The 15,818-nt window shown below is 36.4% G+C and overlaps 1 protein-coding gene across 7 annotated transcripts in view; it reads left to right on the top strand.

Annotated features, from left to right (window-relative positions):
* Positions 1 to 15,818, top strand: part of CFAP44 (cilia and flagella associated protein 44) — a 118,173-nt gene that overhangs the window by 78,418 nt on the left and 23,937 nt on the right. For 6 of the 7 annotated variants that reach the window (XM_019981280.2, XM_070788003.1, XM_070788011.1 and 3 more), the window contains 2 exons: positions 4,972 to 5,175; positions 6,123 to 6,318. In XM_019981280.2, coding sequence (XP_019836839.2) covers positions 4,972 to 5,175; positions 6,123 to 6,318 — 400 coding nt within the window. Of the gene's footprint in view, positions 1 to 2,988; positions 3,099 to 4,971; positions 5,176 to 6,122; positions 6,319 to 15,818 lie in introns of those variants that run through there. The other variant, XM_070788021.1, reaches the window with a different exon arrangement.

The raw sequence follows: 15,818 nt of genomic DNA, 5'->3' as shown, positions 1-15,818 counted from the left end.
TCTAATGTATGGTTTGCCCTGTTAGTGGGAGTGTTTAGAATCATGGAATAGCAAATATTTTTATTTCTAGGAAAATCAGGACCAGGTTGGGGCCAGTTGCGTGCAGGAGGTGCTCTGAATAGGGGAGGAAAAAGTCCTTTCTGGGATGGAAAGCTCCCTCCTGCCAGCTGTACAGAGTCGCCTTGCTCAGTGTGTCTTTCTGGCTACACTCTGAAGGCACCCCTGTTACCCTGCCCCCAGCCTTACTCATCACCATTATGTCTACTTCTTCCAGTCCTGTTTTCTCAGTCTTCCTGTTTCTCCCCACTCACTTCCCTCCTTCTGAGTTTCATCTGTGCATTTTTCTTTGCTATTTCCTTCTGCCTGCAATGACTTCTTTTCAAAGTTGCCATCTTTTAAAACTCAGCTCACTTCCAGACTCGCTCCATAATCTTCTGCCTTCACTACATACTCTCGTTTCTTCTAAACTCCATTTGCACTTAAATCAGCACCTCATGCTTTATACTTATTTTTCCTGCTGTTTTGTATTGTTAGTTTTGTCTTATAACTTAGATTATACAATTTTTAATTGAGGTATAGTTGATATACAATGTTATATGTTGCTGCTGCTGCTGCTGCTGCTGCTAAGTCGCTTCAGTCATGTCCGACTCTGTGCGACCCCATAGATGGCAGCCCACCAGGCTCCCCAGTCCCTGGGATTCTCCAGGCAAGAACACTGGAATGGGTTGCCATTTCCTTCTCCAATGCAGGAAAGTGAAAAGTGAAAGTGAAGTCACTCAGTCGTGTCCGACTCTCAGCGACCCCATGGACTGCAGCCTACCAGGCTCCTCCATCCATGGGATTTTCCAGGCAAGAGTACTGGAATGGGGTGCCATTGCCTTCTCCGATGTTATATGTTACAGATGTATAATAAAGTGATTCACAGTTTTTAAAATTATACTCCATTTGTAGTTACTATAAAATATGGTGCACAATAATCACTGTAGCTTGTTTTATACCTAATAGTTTATACCTATTAATGTACCCTTATATTGCCCCTCTCTTCTTTCTTCTCCCAGCTTGTAACCGCTACATTGTTGTCTATATTTGTTTCCTTTTTGTTATGTTCACTAGTTTGCTTATTTTTTTTTTAGATTCCACATATTACTGCTAACATACAATATTTATCTTTCTCTGACTGACTTATTTCACTAATCATAATATTCCCCGGGTCCATCCATGTCATTGCAAATGGAAAAATTTCATTCTTTTATATGGCTGAGTAGTATTCCATTTCACATATGTATGCATCACATTTGATTTTTCTATTCATCTGTTTATGGACACTTAGGTTGCTTCCCAAGTGTTGCTTCCTTAGGTTGTATTTTGAGAGACCTCCCTCTCCACATTCTTGATAATATTTGTTATTTGTGTATGTATGTGTGTGTGTTTGATGATAGCCATTCTATGAGATGTGAGGTGATTATCTCACTGTGGTTTTGATTTGCATTTTCCTAGTGATTAGCAATATTGAGCATTTTTTCATGTGCCTATTGGCCACCTGCATTTCTTCTTTGGAAAAATGTCTATTCAGGTCTTCTGCCTATTTTTAAATCATTTTTTTGATGTTGAATTGTATGAGTTGTTTATACATGTTGGATATTAACCCCTTATCAGTCATATCATATGCCAGGATTTTCTCCCATTCAATAGGTTGTATTTTCTTTCTTTCTTTTTTTTTTTTTTGGTGATTTCCTTTGCTATCTTAAAGCTTTTAAGCTTAATTATATTTGTCTATTTTTGTTTTTGTTTGCTGTAAGAGACAGAGCCAAAAAAAATATATTGCTGTGATTTAATTTATGTCAAACAGTGTTCTACTTATGTTTTCCTCCAAGAATTTTATGGTTTCCAGTCTTACGTTTAGGTCTTTAATCCATTTTGAGTTTATTTTTGTGTATGGTGTTATAGAACTGTCCCATTTTCCCAGTATCACTTATTGAAGGGACTTCTCTCCATTGTATGTTCTTGTCTCCTTTGTCACTGATTAATTGACCGTATGTGCCTGAGTTTATTTCTGCGCTCTCTGTTCCCTTTCATTGATTGATGTGTCTGTATTTGTGCCAGTATCATACTGTTTGATCATTACAACTTTGTAGTATGACCTTGAAGTCAGGGAGTATGATTCCTCCAGCTCTGTTTTCTTTCTCAAGATTGTTTTGGCTATTTGGGGTCTTTTGTATTTCCATACAAATTAAAAAAAAAATTGTTCTGTTTCCGTGAAAATTGCCATTGGTATTTTGATAGGGATTGCATTGAATCTATAGGTTGCTTTGGATAGTATAGTATTTTAACAATGCTGATTCTTTCTATCCAAGAGCATAGTATATTTTTCCATCTGTTCCTGTGGTCTTCAGTTTCTTTCATCAGTTTCTTAGAGTTTTCTGAGTATAGGTCTTTTACCTCCCTAGGTAGATTTATTTCTAGGTATTTTGTTCATTTTGAGGTGATGGTAAATGAGATTGTTTCCTTAATTTCTCTTTCTGATAATTAATTTTTAGTATATAGAAATGCAAAAGATTTCTATATATTAACTTTATATCCTGCAACTTTACTAAATTCATTGATGAGCTCTAGTAGTTGTCTGGTGGTGTCTTTAGGATTTTCTGTGTGTATGTCATCTGCAAACAGTAATAGTTTTGCTTCTTCTTTTTCAATTTGGATTCTTTTTATTTCTTGTATGACTGCTGTGGTTAGGATTTCCAATATTCTGTGGGATAAAAGTTGCAATAATGTGTATCCTTGTCTTGTTCCTGATCTTAGAGGAAATGCTTTCGGTTTTTCACCTTTTGAGTATGATATTAGCTATGGATTTGTCATATTATGACTTTTATTATGTTGAGCTATGTTCTCTCTCTGCCCCCTTTCTAAAAAGTTTTTATCATAAATAGATGTTAAATTTTGTCAAAAGTTTTTCTGCAGCGAGATAATCATGTGGCTTTTATTTTTCAGTTTGTTAATGTGGTGCAACACACTGATTTGTGTCTATTGAATTATCCTTGCATCCTTGGAATAAATCTCACTGATCATAATGTATGATTATTTAAGGTACTGTTGGGATCAGTTTGCTAATATTTTGTTAAGGACTTTTGCATCTATGTTCATCAGTGATATTGGGCTGTAATGCTCTTTTTTGCGTGATATATTTGTCTGGTTTTAGTATCAGGATAATACTGGCCTTATAGAATGAGTTTGGAAGTGTTCCTTCGTCTGCAATTTTTGGGGATAGTTTTAGGATGGTTGTTAACTCTTCTTTAAATGTTTGGTAGAATTCCCCTGTGAAGCTATCCAGTCTGATTTAACTTCATTACTGGTAATTGGTCTGTTCATTGCTGTGGTCTCAGTTGTACTGCTTTTTCATTTCTGATTTTATTGACTTAGGCCACCTCCCATTTTTTTCTTGATGAATTTGGATTAAGGTTTGTCAGTTTTATCTTTTCAAAGACCAGCCTTAGTTTTATTGATTTTTTTTTCCTCTAGTCTCTATTTCGTTAGATCATACAGTTCTTGAGGGAAGGGCCACATATACTTCTGATTCCTCTGAAGCGTCTAGGACAATTCTAGACATATAGTAGGTATTATGTAAAAAGTTTTGATTGATTTAACTAGTTATTAATTTAACAAATATTTATTGGCCATTCTATGTGTAGAAACAGTGTAAGCTAGGTAGTAGGGATGCAACAATTCCCAAGCCAGATATGTACTCTATCTTCATAAAGCTTACAGGTATGAAGTATAATGAGAATAAAACAAGCATAACCCTTACAACCTTGGACACCTATGTGGTATAGTTGCAGAATGGTGTTGCACTAAAGACAATATAGTCCTGTCTCCAAAGAAGCTTAAAAATAATTCAGATTCATTAAGCCAGCATTAAAGCGGAACCCACTTAGTCTACGGTCAATCATTAAAAGTTTAATTTTTCTTTTCCTTGGTTTGTTTTTTGTTTCTGTTTTTTAGCTCTCTGAAATGCTTTAGCAGTTTCACTGCCCCAGACCCACAGATGTCTTCCTGCTTCTCAGCCTTAGGTTGAACCCACACTCACTATAGGCGTTACATAGTCAAGGCTTCCTATGTACAGCCTAATGACAAACATGGAATGGTGTGTATTCTTCCTGTTGTACTAGTTTCTTTAAGAGAATCTGCCCCTTGGGGCTGTCTTTTGCTTTCTTAATCTTCTTTGGGATGGGACAAGGGAGAAGCTGTGTCAAAATCAAAGTAAAACTGAGGATTTAAGATCATTTGAAATGGCAGTGGGATAAAGTCTAGACCAGGCCCTGAGTTACTTGAGTTCTTATCTGTAACAAATTAGTTTTGGTCTCAAGGAAATCATTTTTAGTCTTAATTTCTTCATCTATAAATAAACTAAGAAAAGAAGATTGAATAAATTTCTTATGGTTCCACAATTATGTTTATCTATTTAAAAATATTTGCTGTTCCATAAGTTTGAAATTTTTGAAAATAAGGCGAGGGAAGTAAAAAATTTTTAGTGCTTACTGTGTGAAGGACAGTGTAGAGATACTGTGGGGACGGAGTGGAGACAAATACTAACAGTATCCATGAAGAGCTCGTAGTCTCCAATTTAAACAAAGATTTAATCAAGATTTGTTATAAAACTCTGATTTAAAGTAGGAAGGACATTCTTGATCAATGGGTTAATCAATGATGAAGAAATAGCTAGAAGGACTGCAACTTCTTCAAGACTTCCTACCACTTAATAAATTTAATTTATATTCATTTAATACCATTGATGAATTTATGTGACTACATACATACACATGTGCCTACTCACCCACCTTTATAATTTTCCATCCAAAATAAGGGCAGAATAAACAAATGCTTTTACCCAAACAAATCCGTATTGTTGGGTAGTTTTAAAGATGCACTTATCTGTTTTAAGCTTCTAACATACCCTCATATCTTTTTGCACCTCAGATCAAAGAACTGATTGTCACCTTTGATGCAGAACTCCGTCTCCTGAGACATCAGAAACTGAAGTTAGATACTCAGATGAAATTATCTGACCTGCACCATGTCACATTATTTCAAGAAATGCTTCTCCTAAAGAACTTTGAAAAACAGGAGAACATACTTCAAGAGCGTGTTAATTCATTAGACAAAGAGGAACAGGACATGCAAGTATGAACGGTCGAAAGATTGCTAACTGGCTACAGCCTTAGTTATGGAGGGGACTCGATTCTTCTTTTCTTCTTCTTAATTTCCCCCCTTGTTCTAGTCTACATCTCTTTCTTGTCTTCTCTTCATCCTCCTCCTTCCTGTTATTCCTGTTTGCTCTCTATTTTTGGTAACCTTGCTCAGGGAACAGTGAATCATAATTTTTAATGAATTTGATCTGATATCTTATAAAGTAGGAGAATTAATTTTTCAAAAGTGACCCTTATGTTTTGTTTACCCTGGCTTTAAAATTATTTTTGTTGTTAGTAGCTATCATGTGAAGTTGAGTTTTGATTATATATTATCATTATGAATGAACATACGTGGAAAAGGAGTTGGTAAATTTCTTAAATACAATAGCTACTTTCAGAGTAATACATAATTGACTAGCACAGGAAATTTTCTTTATTATATATATTAATATGTAAATTTAAGGAGATTAATTATACCTTCTCTCTTTGTCATGAAGGAAGAAGGAGTCTATTACATAATGCATGCACAATAGTGATGTCAGTTTGTAGATATATCTGCTTCACTAAGAGCAAATTTGCCTTTTTGTTTTCAGTATCTTGTGTTGATATGAAAGAGAGTCTTTTTTGAGAGCACATACAGAAAAATATTAGCTGACATTCACATATAAGTAAAAATTTTAAATTAATTTAGTTTTTTGAGGAAGTTAAACATCAAAAAAATCTATCTTATCTGATTCTGACCTTAATTGATTTTTACAAAAGAATTCTAAATTTTAACCAAATGAATGACTCTGCAAACATCAGAAATGTAAACTTCTATTAAGAAGATTTAAAAATGTTTGTAGGCTGTAACCTTGCACTGTAATGTACATTATTCTCTGATCCTGGTTTATCAGGAAATATTTTATTTATCATTTGTTCATATTCTTTTCCATTTAGTGGAAAATAAATGAAACTCTTAAAGAGATGGAAGAGAAAAAGAATGAAGTAGCCAAGCTCCAAGACCAAGAAAAAGCACTCTATTCTGGTTTCCAAACAGCGCTTGGAGAAAACAATAAATTTGCTAATTTCCTTATGAAGGTACTAAAGAAGAGGATTAAGCGGGTGAAGAAAAAAGAGGTCGAAGGAGATGTCGGTTTGTATTTCTTTCCTATATATGATTCTATTTTTTCTCATTAGCATGAAATAGAGAAATAACTAAGGGACATATTACACACTTTTTCTTTTTTTTTTCCCTACAACATAGACAGTGTAGAGGCATGTGGGGTTACAGAGGAGAGGAGAGAAACCTTTAGGTCTCTGACCATCAGAAGTGTGTGTGCATATGCCATGAGATAGCACAGGGTAGTTTCACTTAACAAGCACTTCTTTCCATGTTTACTTGACACCTGTGTATCTTTGATAAAATTTCTCGTCCTGTCTTTTGCTCACGTTTGAATACAGTTGCTTGCTTTTGTACTGTTGAGTTTTGAGAACTCTACATATTATATCCACTAGTCCTTTGTCAAATATGTGGTTTGCAAATATTTTCTTCTAGTCTGTAGCTTGGTTTTTCATTCTCTGAATAGGATCATGTGCAGGGCAATAGTTTTGAATTTTGTCAATGCTCAATTTGTCATTTTTTCTTCTCTTGGATTTTGTTTTGTTGTCAAGTCTAAGAATCCTTTGCCTAGCCCTGGGTCCCAAAGATTTTCTTTTATTTTTTTTTCTAAAGGTTTTATAGGTTTACATTGAAATCAATGATCCATTTGGAGTTAAGTTTTCTGTAAGGTAGGAGACTTAGGTCAAGGTTTTTGTTTTCTCCTAGGAATGTCCAATTTTTCTAGCACCATTTGTTGAAAAGGCTGTCTCTCTTCTGTTGGATTGCCTTTATCTTTGTCAAAAATCATTTGAGCCTATCTATGTGGACCTATTTCTGTTGTTTTTTTTTTCTTTTTAATTCTGTTCTGTTGATCTGTGTGTTTATCTCTTCACCAATACTAAGGTCTTGAGTATGGTAGGTATTGAGTTCTAAAATCAGGTAGACTAATTCCTCCCACTTTTAAAAATTACATTAGCTATTCTGGTACCTTTATATTTCCATGTTTAATTTTTTTTATATATCTACAAAAGATATCATTGGAATTCTGACAGCAATTGTGTTAAACCTCTATCAGTTTGGGGGGAATTAGTGTCTTTCCTATATTGAGTCTTCCAATGCATGAACAGGATATGTATTTATTTAAAGCTTTGATTTGTCATCAACACTGTGTAGTTTTCAACATACAATTCATGTTCATGTTTTACCTCTAAAGTACTTCTTTTTTATTTTTTTATTTTTTGAGTAATTTGTTTTTAATCTTGGTGTCCACATATCCATACTAGTATATAGAAATATGGTTGCTTTGGGGATATTTATCTTGTATCTTGTAACCTGACTTATTCTAGGAGTTTTTGATTGATTCCTTGGGAATTTCTAGCTCTAAAGGGCAATTTCATTTTTAGTCTGTATGCCAGTTACCATTTCTTGGCTTATTGCCCTGGTTAGAATTTTCAGTACTATCTTAAAATAGAGTGTTAAGAACAGACATCCTTGCCTTAGTCCAATCTTAGGGGGAAAGCATTCAATCTTTCACTATTAAGTATGCTGCCTATACCATTAAAAAACATCTGTAGGTGTTTCTTGGATACTTTTTACCAAGTTCAGGAAGTTCTCTTCTGTTTTGTTTTTCATGAATGAGTTTGAATTTTATCAGATGCTTTACTGTATTGATGATTATGTGACCTTTTTTTTCTCTTTAGCCTGTTAAGATGGTGGATTATATTGGCTGATTACTAATTACAAAACTAGGCTAGCATTCTGAAATGTTGGCTTCCTGGGTAGCTCAAATGGCAAAGAATCTGCCTGCAATGCAGGAGACCTGGGTTCGATCCCTGGGTTGGGAAGATCCCCTGGAGAAGGGCATGGTAACCCACTCAGTATTCTTCCCTGGAGAATTTCGTGGACAGAGGAGCCTGACGGGCTACAGTCCATGGAGTCACAAAGAGTCAGACACGTCTGAGTGACTAACACTTTCACTTTCTGGTATAATGTAAAATTCTTTTTATGTATTGTTGAATTCTATTTGCTAATATTAAGAAATTTTATGGGAGGAGAACAAGATGGCAGAGGAGTAGGTGGACGTGGAGTACATCTCTCTCCATGGATACATCAGGAATACACCTTCAGACACAGAAGTGCATGCAAAACACCAGCTGAGAGTAGACAGGAGTACTCGACCAGAGGAAAAGAATATATAGAACCAGACAAAACTCTGTAGGACAAAGGAACTGGGGGGATAAACAGGAGTGTTAGTAGGACTGGACCTGTCTTCAGTGGGTGGGGGAACTGAAGCAGGAGTCTGATCCCCACATTGGGGCAACTGTCTGAGTCAGAGGAGAAACATTTAAGGCTGAGAGTGAAACAGCTGATCTATGGCAGCCTAAATAGAATGAGACTCAGATAGACCTTGCTACAGCCATACGTATCTTGGACAGGAATGCTGGTCCCCTGGAAGGCACAGGGGCTGGGAGCTGGAGTTTGGGGCGTGTGGAGTGATCCCAGGACGAGGGCTGCTGTTGACTGTGGAGAGATGGATCCGGGAAGGTGAGGGAGGAGATTGTGCTGGGAAATGCCTGTGGAGGAAAGCCAGGCAGCCACCTAAGCAAGGCGATACTGCTTAGTCATGTGTAGGGGGTGGAGACATGACTATAGCCTCTCTCTCCCCACAGGCCAACATCAGCAGCTGAACAATAGACAGGCTGGCCCATCAAATGCCTGAGACACTGAACTACAGAGTAGGACCCCACCCAGGGTGCCTCTTTAAGTGCCTGACGTGCCAATCTACAGAGTAGGACCCCAGCAAGGGGGGGCCCTCTATGTGCCTGATGCTCCGAACAACAGAGAAGGACCCCAGGCAAAGGAGCCCTCTAAGTGCCTGAATGGGCAGAGCTAAGGAGAAAGACTGGCCAAAGAGGCCTTCTGATCACTAGCTACAAGAGGCTCAAAAAAAGGCGCTGATAGGACCATAACTCCTGTGGCAGAGGCAGTCCATGTCCCTGCACACTTGGCACTGCCAGGGTCCCCGCAAGCCAAGCAGCTGCACCACCTGCACACTCAACTCTCACGGGGGCAGAGCTGCCACAGGCAAAAAAAAGTCTTGCATCTATGCCTACAGGGTCACTTCAGTAGTGTCTGACTCTTTGCAACCCTGTAGACTGTGGCCTGCCAGGCTTCTCTGTCAGGGAGGGGTTTTCCAGGCAAGAATACTGGAGAGTATTGACCAATACTGGTTGCCATACCCTACCAGAGCACTATATTTCCTGCTGCCCTGGCCGTCAACTCCCCTGAGTACCTGGTGCTGCCAGAACCCCTGCAACCCAAGCAGCTGCACCACCTCCACACCTGGCCCTCACAGAGGCAAACCTAAGTCCTCTAGGGCAGCCTCAGGAGCAAACCCCAGTGGACGAGCCACATGCAGAAGTGGAGATAAAACCACAGTTGAAACCAAGGGGCAGTGTGGCTAAGGAAGAAGGCCCAAAATCTTCCCACCAACTGTACAAGTTGCAGGTTAAATCCACATGATCAACTAGGCAGACTCTGTGTTGATGGAATATATAAAAAGTCATTGAGAGCTCCCACAAAAGAAAATGCACAAGTTCTGGTAGCTGAGGACATTGGAGGCAAGAACACATAGCAGTAGGACCAGATTAGACTCAGAGCTGCCCCCACAGCAGGTCCAGAGATCAGCACAGTGTTGGAGGGCATCCTAGGGAGGTAAGGTGGACTGTGACTCCCAGCAAGGGAAAGGACTCTGAGAGCAGTGATTCAAGAAAAACACTTATTATTCTTATGTTTTGACTTTCTCTGTAGATTCTTTTGGATTTTTTCCCCTTTATTCTCTCCCCCTATTGTAGTTGTTGATTTTATTGGCACTATGAAATCTAATTAAGCTTTTGAGCTTGTTTTTTTCCTCAGTCACATTTGTTAGTGCTGTTATAAACCTCTGCCTCTACATTGGGCTTTTGCAGTTATGTGGAGTTTTCCTTTTTTCTCTCTTTTTTAATTTTAATTTTTTTAAGCCTATTATATTTTTTTCTACATTTATTCCTTTGTTTGCCTTTCCTACTGTTCTTTTCCCCTTGCAGTTAATCTTTAATGTATATAAATCTTCTTCGTGTACCTCTATTTAACTTTGCATATCTATTCTTTCTTTCTTTTCTTTCTTTCCTTTCCTCTCAACATTTTGTCAGTTTTATTTTCATTGCTTTATTCCCCACTTAGCACCTTGCTTTAGTTTTGTTTTCCAGTTTTTGCTTTAGTTAGTTTTGTCCTGGTAGATATAATTTTTGGTTTCCTTTGTTTGCCAGGTCAGTCTATTGTACTTTATTTTTGTTGGACTGTTCTGATTTTGCTTATGGGTGTATATGTATGTGTGTATATTCAGTCACACTTTTATTGGTGCTATAAACCTCTGCCTTTACATTGAGCTTTTGCAGTTCTGTGGAGTTTTCCTTTTTTTCCCCTTTTTTCTTCCTTCTTCCATGTTCTTTCTTTTCTCTTTTATAATTTAAAAATTTTTTAAAAACCTATTATATTTTTTTCTACATTTATTCCTTTGTTTGCCTTTCCTATGGTTCTTTTCCCCTTGAAGTTTAATCTTTAATGTATACAAATCTTCTTTGTCTACCTCTGTTTAACTTTGCATATCTATTCTTTCTTTCTTTTCCTCTCAACATATTTGTTAGTTTTGTTTTCAATACTTTATTCCCTACTTGGCACCTTGCTTTAGTTTTGTTTTCCAGTTTGTGCTTTAGTTAGTTTTGTTCTTAACTGGTAAATATAAATTTTGATTTACTTTGTTCACCCGACCAATCTACTGCACTTTATTTTTGTTGGACTGTTTTCACTTTGCTCATGGGTGTATATGTATATGTGTATATTCCATTATTTTAATTATTATTGCCTGATTTTGTAACTGCCATTTGTCTGGGGTTCATCTTTGGTTTCTCATTTTTGTAATTTGTTTTACTCTCACTTAATGCCACAACAAACCACTTGTGGAAACTTTGTTCCTGACCAGAGATCAAGCCCTGAGTCTTTGGAGTGGGAGCACTGACTCCAAACAACCAGACCACCAGAGAACTAACCCTAAGGAGTATCAAATAGTGAGAACTCACAAAGGAAACCACTTGAATACAAGAGCGGCCATCACCCAATCATCAGTAGCACCCTGTGTAGGACACCTCATCTAAACAACAAACAAAATAAAAATACAAACCAAATCATCAGCAGACAGGATTACCACCTCACTCAGCCTTGCCTATCAGAGGAAAAACAAACAACCAAACAAAAAATCAGCACAAATCTCACCCTGTACGAAGCTCAAACAAACCACTGGACCAACCTTAGGAGGGCAGAAACCAAAAAGAAGAAAGAATTCAACCTTTAAACCTGGCAAAAGGAGACCTCAAACACAATAAGTTAAAAAAAAAATAACAAAAAGGCATAGAAATACTATACAAATGAAGGAACAAGATAGAAACACTGAAGTCCAAATAAATGAAGAGGAAATAGGCAAACTACCTGAAAAAGAATTCAGAATAATGATAGTAAAGATGATCAAAAACCTTGAAAACAAAATGGAGAAAATGCAAGAATCAATTAACAAAAATCTGGAAGAATTAAAGAATAAACATACAGAGACAAAGGACACAATGACTGAAATTAAAAATACTCTAGAAGGAATCTATAGCAGAATATCTGAAGCAAAAGAATGAATCAGTGAGCTGGAAGATAAAATGGTGGAAATAACTTCTGAAGAGCAGAATAAAGTAAAAAGAATGAACTGAGGATAGTTTCCAGACCTCTGGGACAATATCAAATGCACCAACATTTGAAGTATAGGGGTCCCAGAAGAAGAAGAAAAAAAGAAAGGGTATGAAATTTTTGAAAAGATTATAATTGAAAATTTCCCCAACATGGAAAAGGAAATAGTCAATCAAGTCCAGGAGGCACAAAGAGTACCTTACAGGATAAACCCAAGGAGAAACACACCAAGACACATACTAATCAAACTAACAAAGACTAATCACAAAGAATATTAAAAGCAGCAAGGGAGAAGCAACAAGTAACATATAAGGGAAATCCCATACAGTTAACTGCTGATCTTTAAGCAGAAACTCAGGCCAGAAGGGAATGTCAAGATATATTTAAAGTACTGAAAGGGAAAAAACCGCAACCAAGATTACTGTACTTGACAAGGATCTCATTCAAAATTGATAGAGAAATAAAAAGCTTTTCAGACAAGCAAAAGTTAAGAGAATTCAGTATCACCAAACCAGCTTTACAACAAATGTTAAAGGGATTTCTATAGTCAAGAAATACAAGAGAAGAAAATAGATCTACAAAATCAACCCCAAACATTTAAGAAAATAGCAATAGGAACATATATATCAATAATTACTTAAAATGTAAATGGATTAAATGCTCCAGCCAAAAGACACAGACTGGCTGAATGGATACAAAAATAAGACCCATATAAATGCTGTCTACAAGAAACCCACTTCAAACCTCAAGACACATAGAGACTGAAAGTGAGAGGATGGAAAAATATATTCCATGCAAATGGAAAGCAAAAGAAAGCTGGAGCAGCAATCCTTATATTGACAAAATAGGCCTTAAAGAAGATTACAAGAGATAAGAAAGGACACTCCATAATGATCAAGGATCAATTCAAGAGGAAGACATAACAGTTGTAAATATCTATACACCCAACATAGGTGCACCTCAATAGTTAAGACAAACACTAACAGACATAAAAGGAGAAATTGACAGTTACACAATAATAGTAGGAGACTTTAACACCTCACTCACACCAATGGACAGATCATCAAAATAGAAAATAAGGAAACACAAGTCTTAAATGATGCATTAGCTAAGATGGATCTCATTGATATCTTCAGGACATTCCATCCAAATGCAGAAGAATACCCCTTCTTCTCAAGTGCACATGGAACATTCTCCAGGACAGATCACATCTTGGGTAAGAAATAAAACCTCAGTAAAATTTAAGAAAATTGAAATCATATCAAGCATTTTCTCTGACCACAATGCTATGATTTGTAAGATTTCAATTACAAGAAAAAAACCGTAAGAAACACAAACACATGGATGTTAAACAACACATTTCTAAATAACCAACATGTTACTAAAGAAATCAAAAGGGAAAGGAAAAAAGTTCTGGAAACAAATGACAATGATAACATGACAGCTCAAAACCTATGGAATGCAGCAAAAGCAGTTCTAAGAGGGAAGTTTATAGCAATACAGTCCTACCTCAAGAAACAAGAAAAACATAAAATAGACATCCTAACTTTACACCTAAAACAACTGGAAATAGAAGAAGAACAACAACAACAAACCAAAAATTAGTAGAAGGAAAGAAATCATAAAGATCTGAGCAGAAATAAGTGAAAAGCAAATGAAAGAAACAATTGTAAAGATTAATAAAACTAAAAGCTGGTTTTTTGAGAAGATCAACAAAATTGACAAGCCTTTAGTCCGGTTCATCAAGAAAAAAAAAGAGAAGAATCAAATCAACAAAATTAGGAATGAAAAAGGAGAGGTTACAACAGACAATGCAGAAATACAAAGGATTATGAGAAACAATTATGAACAACTATATGGCAATAAAATCGAAGAAATGGACAAATTCTTAGAAAAGTTCAGTCTTCCAAGACTGAACCAGGAAGAAATAGAAATTATGAACAATCCAATTGCAAGCATTGAAATTGAAGCTGTGATCAAAAATCTCCCCCCAAACAAAAGCCCAGGACCAGATTACTTCACAGGGAAATTCTGTCAAACATTTAGAGAAGAGCTAATGCTTATCCTTCTAAAACTCTTTCAAAAAATTGCAGAGGAAGGAAGACTTCCAAACTCATTCTATGAGGCCGCTTTCACCCTGATACCAAAACCAGACAAAGACAACACAAAAAGAGAAAACTACAGGCCAATATCACTGATGAACATAGATGAAAAAATCCTCAACAAAATTTTAGCAAACATAATTCAGTAGCACATCAAGAAGCTCATACACCATGATCAAGTTGGGTTTATTCCAGGAATGCAAGGATTCTTCAATATTTGAAAATCAATATGATACCGCATATTAACAAATTGAAAGATAGAAACCATATGATAATCTCAACAGATGCAGAGAAAACCTTTGACAAAATTCAGCACCCACTTGTGATTAAAACTCTTCAAAAAATGGTCATAGAAGGAATCTACCTCAACATGGTAAAGGCCATATATGATAAGCCTACAGCAAACATTATTCTCAGTGGTGAAAAACTGAAAGCGTTCCCCCTAAGGTCAGGAACAAGACAAGGGTGTCCACTCTCACCACTATTATTCAACATAGTTCTGGAAATTCTAGCTACAGCAGTCAGAGAAGAAAAAGAAATAAAAGGAACCCAGATAGGAAAAGAAGTAAAGCTCACACTGGTTGTAGATGACATGATACTACACATAGAAAACCCTAAAGATAGTATCAGAAAATTACTATAGCTAATAAGTGAATTTAGCAAAGTTACAGGATACAAAATCAATACACAGAAATCACTTGCATTTCTATATACTAACAATGAAAAATCTGAAAGAGAGTTTAAGGAATCAATCCCATTCACCATTGCAACAAAAATAATTAAATATCTAGGAATAAACTTACCTAAGGAGACAGAAGAACTGTACACAGAAAATTATGACACTAATGAAAGAAATCAAAGATGACATAAACAGATGGAGAGATATTCCATGTTCCTGGGTAGAAAGAATCAATATTTTGAACATGACTATACTACCAAATGCAATCTACAAATTCAGTGTGATCCCTATCAAATCAGCAATGGCATTTTTCACAGAACTGGAACAAAAAATTTCACAGTTCATGCAGAAAAACAAAAGACCCTGAATAGCCAAAGCAGTCTTGAGAAAGAAGAATGGAGCTGGAGGAATCAACCTTCCTGACTTCAGATTATACTGCAAAGCTACAGTCATCAAGATAGTATGGTACTGGCAGAAAAACAGAAATATAGACCAATGGAACAAGATAGAAAGTCCAGAAATAAACCCATGCATACCTTATTTTTGACAAAGGAGGCAAGAATATACAATGGGGCAAAGACAGCCTCTTCAATAGTGCTAGGAAAACTGGACAGCTACATGTAAAACAATGAAATTGGAACACTTCCTAACACCATATACAAAGATAAACTCAAAATGGATTAAAGACCTAAGTGTAAGACCAGAAACTATAAAACTCTTAGAGGAAAGCATAGGCGGAACACATGATGACATAAATCAAAGCAAGATTCTCTATGACCCACCTCCTAGAGTAATGGGAATAAAAACAAAAGTAAGCAAGTGGGACCTGATTAAACTTAAAGGCTTTTGCACAGCAAAGGAAACTATAATCAAGGTGAAAAGACAACCCTCAGAATGGGAGAAAGTAATAGTAAATGAAACAATTGACAAAGGATTAATTTCCAAAAATACAAGCAGCTCATACAACTCAATGCCAGAAAAGCAAACAACCCAATCAAAAAGTGGAG

Source organism: Bos indicus, chromosome 1, assembly GCF_029378745.1.
Source record: "Bos indicus isolate NIAB-ARS_2022 breed Sahiwal x Tharparkar chromosome 1, NIAB-ARS_B.indTharparkar_mat_pri_1.0, whole genome shotgun sequence".
Lineage (NCBI taxonomy): Eukaryota > Metazoa > Chordata > Mammalia > Artiodactyla > Bovidae > Bos > Bos indicus.
This window is presented reverse-complemented; position numbering and strand designations above follow the sequence as displayed.